Source organism: Phaethon lepturus, unplaced genomic scaffold (genome assembly GCF_000687285.1).
Source record: "Phaethon lepturus isolate BGI_N335 unplaced genomic scaffold, ASM68728v1 scaffold10837, whole genome shotgun sequence".
NCBI classification, from domain to species: Eukaryota; Metazoa; Chordata; class Aves; order Phaethontiformes; family Phaethontidae; genus Phaethon; species Phaethon lepturus.
Window position 1 is genome coordinate 15,048 of NW_010551151.1, and position 2,432 is coordinate 17,479.

Sequence of the window (2,432 nt, forward strand, 5' to 3'; positions counted from 1 at the left end):
AGCTCTATATCTACACGTTTCTATAACATTTTTCCTAAAGAGAATATTGCTTGTGTTATTGTCCATGATCTTTACCATGATAAAGAAACCAGGTTTTTGGTTTCTTTGAAGGGTTTTTTAAGAAAATAGACTTACCTCTTAAGATAGCCTTATTTATTTATTGATGTATTCAGCTTCTGGGTTTGTTATTGGGACAGCAGTCAGTAAAGCCAGGAGTGGATACAAATCGTGAGGGTTGTCTTCCTCTCTAAGCTCTGCTGGCCCTCACTCCTGAATCTTAAATGCCAAGGAAGTGCAGAGTCCACCCAAAATGAATGCACATTTTTGGACTTCACTGATCCATGAGCAAATTAAACTTTGTTTCTTCTCTATTAGTAGATGTTTATGTTTTCCCCTGGTTAAGACCAGACTGAACTTGTTTTCCATGTACAATAATTACAGTAGACAGTTGCAAACGGCTCTGTAGCACTTTTAAATTAAATTATTGCTATTTTGCAGGCCACTATCTTTCCAGTGGCAGATAGTCACCTGCTTCCTTGTGGGTGAAGTGAATTGCCAAGGAAAATCATTTCCTCTCTAAAACTCGGCCTTCTGCATCTTCAAAGGTGTTGCAGGGCTCTTGGTTTAATTGTCTCCCTGTGAAGCATGGCTCCTCTTCGTTTGATGGAGGTGGAAAGTCGGAGGTCCCGTTTGGGAAGGCAAAGAGCACGTAAGACTGCATCTGAGTTTTAGGCACATCAGGTGCCCCATGCATCTCTGTGGTTGACTAGTACGAGCATCAAAGTCTTGTCTTTGGCCGAGGACCAATGCTCTTCTGTCGCCCTCTTTCATGACGCATCCTGTACAGTACCTGCCACAGGTGTTATAAAGGTAAAAAGCTTTTGTGTTACATATATCATGCTGTGAAACCACACCAGTGGCATGTCCTAATTTCCCAGTGTTTTCTTTCACATCTGCAGTATTACTTATTTAAGGTAGCTTTTCTGCAGAATACTGTTTTGTAATAAATATTAAGAGTTTTATCTGTAATACTGCCGTGCCCGCTTGACATCACAGGAAGGTTAGGCCCCAAAAGTTTAGATTATGGTTTGCAAAGGTTGATCTAACTTTAATTGTTTCCATTTTTGATACCAAAAGCCCGATTTTAAGAAATGTTGAATCGTCTCAGCTTCTATTGATTTTTTTTTTTTTTCAATTTCAGGGACACAGAAAAATCAGACCCAGAAAAACTGGGCGCTCAAAATTAGAGAGCTTTTGGGTTTAAGTGCCCTTGCATCAATAGCTCACTTTAAGTCGATTTCTGGTAAGGGAATAGGAGTCAAGTCTTTCAACTTACTTCATCATAAGCTAATCAGCACCTATAGTGGCTTGTTTTGAGAAAGTCTTAACTTTTATTTTTTTTATGAAGTCTTTGAAAGCCAAATTTAGCTCAACTTTCTATTTCAGACTGTTAAAAGAAGTGAATAATTTGTAAAACTCTGCTGAGAAGGAGATTGGAAATAATGCCAAAAAAAAGTCAGAGGTCTTTTGTGTAAAATGGTAACACAGCTTCTCCTTCTGTATCGTTTTTGTCTCCTTTACCACAAAATATACCTGAATAACATGAGATCTGTAGAGGTGGAACAAAATCTTATGGAGTCAAAAAGCATTCCATATGAGCAAATTAGAGGCAGTATGATGTCTCAGCTTCTAAAGAAGCAGCAGCTGAAGAAAAAATACACAACTGGTATATGCAGTTAATTAGCAATGTACTTGAATTTACCGAGCTTTGTATTTATCTGACTAGCTCAACTTTAGAATCAGATTAATGTTATTAATTTTAGAACTTTTTCTATTGGATATTTAAAGATCCATCTAGTATAGCCTTAGAATTAGATTGTATCCACTAAATTAGGTGGCAAGCCACGAACGTTTACTGGCACGAGTTTTTTCTCCAGCACTATATTGAATTTGTCTTTCAGTGTCTTCTCAACCTCTTCATCTGTAAGAGTTGTGATCTGCACCAGGTCCATATCCTCCATATAGTTATACTTCATCTCAGTGAAGGTCCATCCAACTAAGGCATAAAGCCCTTCAGTGGTCTGGAGACTGCAGATTGACTTCTTCTGAAGTATGTTATCTGGAGCCACTTGTAGGTATGAGTTTAGCTCCTGAAAGTCATTTATATGTCGTGGCTCGAGCGTGAATGTATATAGTTTTCTGATATTCCCTAGTTCTGGAGTATCAGTGAAAGGGACACTTGGCTCAGGAATATAATGCTTCCTTTTGACTTTCTCGAAGTACCAGGTGCCATTGTCTTCCATGAAGCGGAAGATGCCGGGGGTCTGGGGTTGATCCTTCCCAGAAATCAACATCAATGGCTGCCATGCCTGGTAGGCACCACCAAAACCAGCATCTACGATGTAGGAATTTCCCTTGATCACCACCTTCAG

General features: G+C 39.1%; 1 protein-coding gene across 1 annotated transcript in view; it reads right to left on the reverse strand.

Annotated features, from left to right (window-relative positions):
* Window positions 1-1,871: 1,871 nt before the first annotated feature.
* Window positions 1,872-2,432, reverse strand: part of LOC104623650 (arylamine N-acetyltransferase, liver isozyme-like) — a 905-nt gene continuing 344 nt past the window's right edge. The window contains 1 exon segment of the mRNA XM_010290801.1: window positions 1,872-2,432. This exon segment is cut by the window's right edge and continues 15 nt beyond it. Within this exon segment, the coding sequence (XP_010289103.1) occupies window positions 1,872-2,432 (561 nt within the window).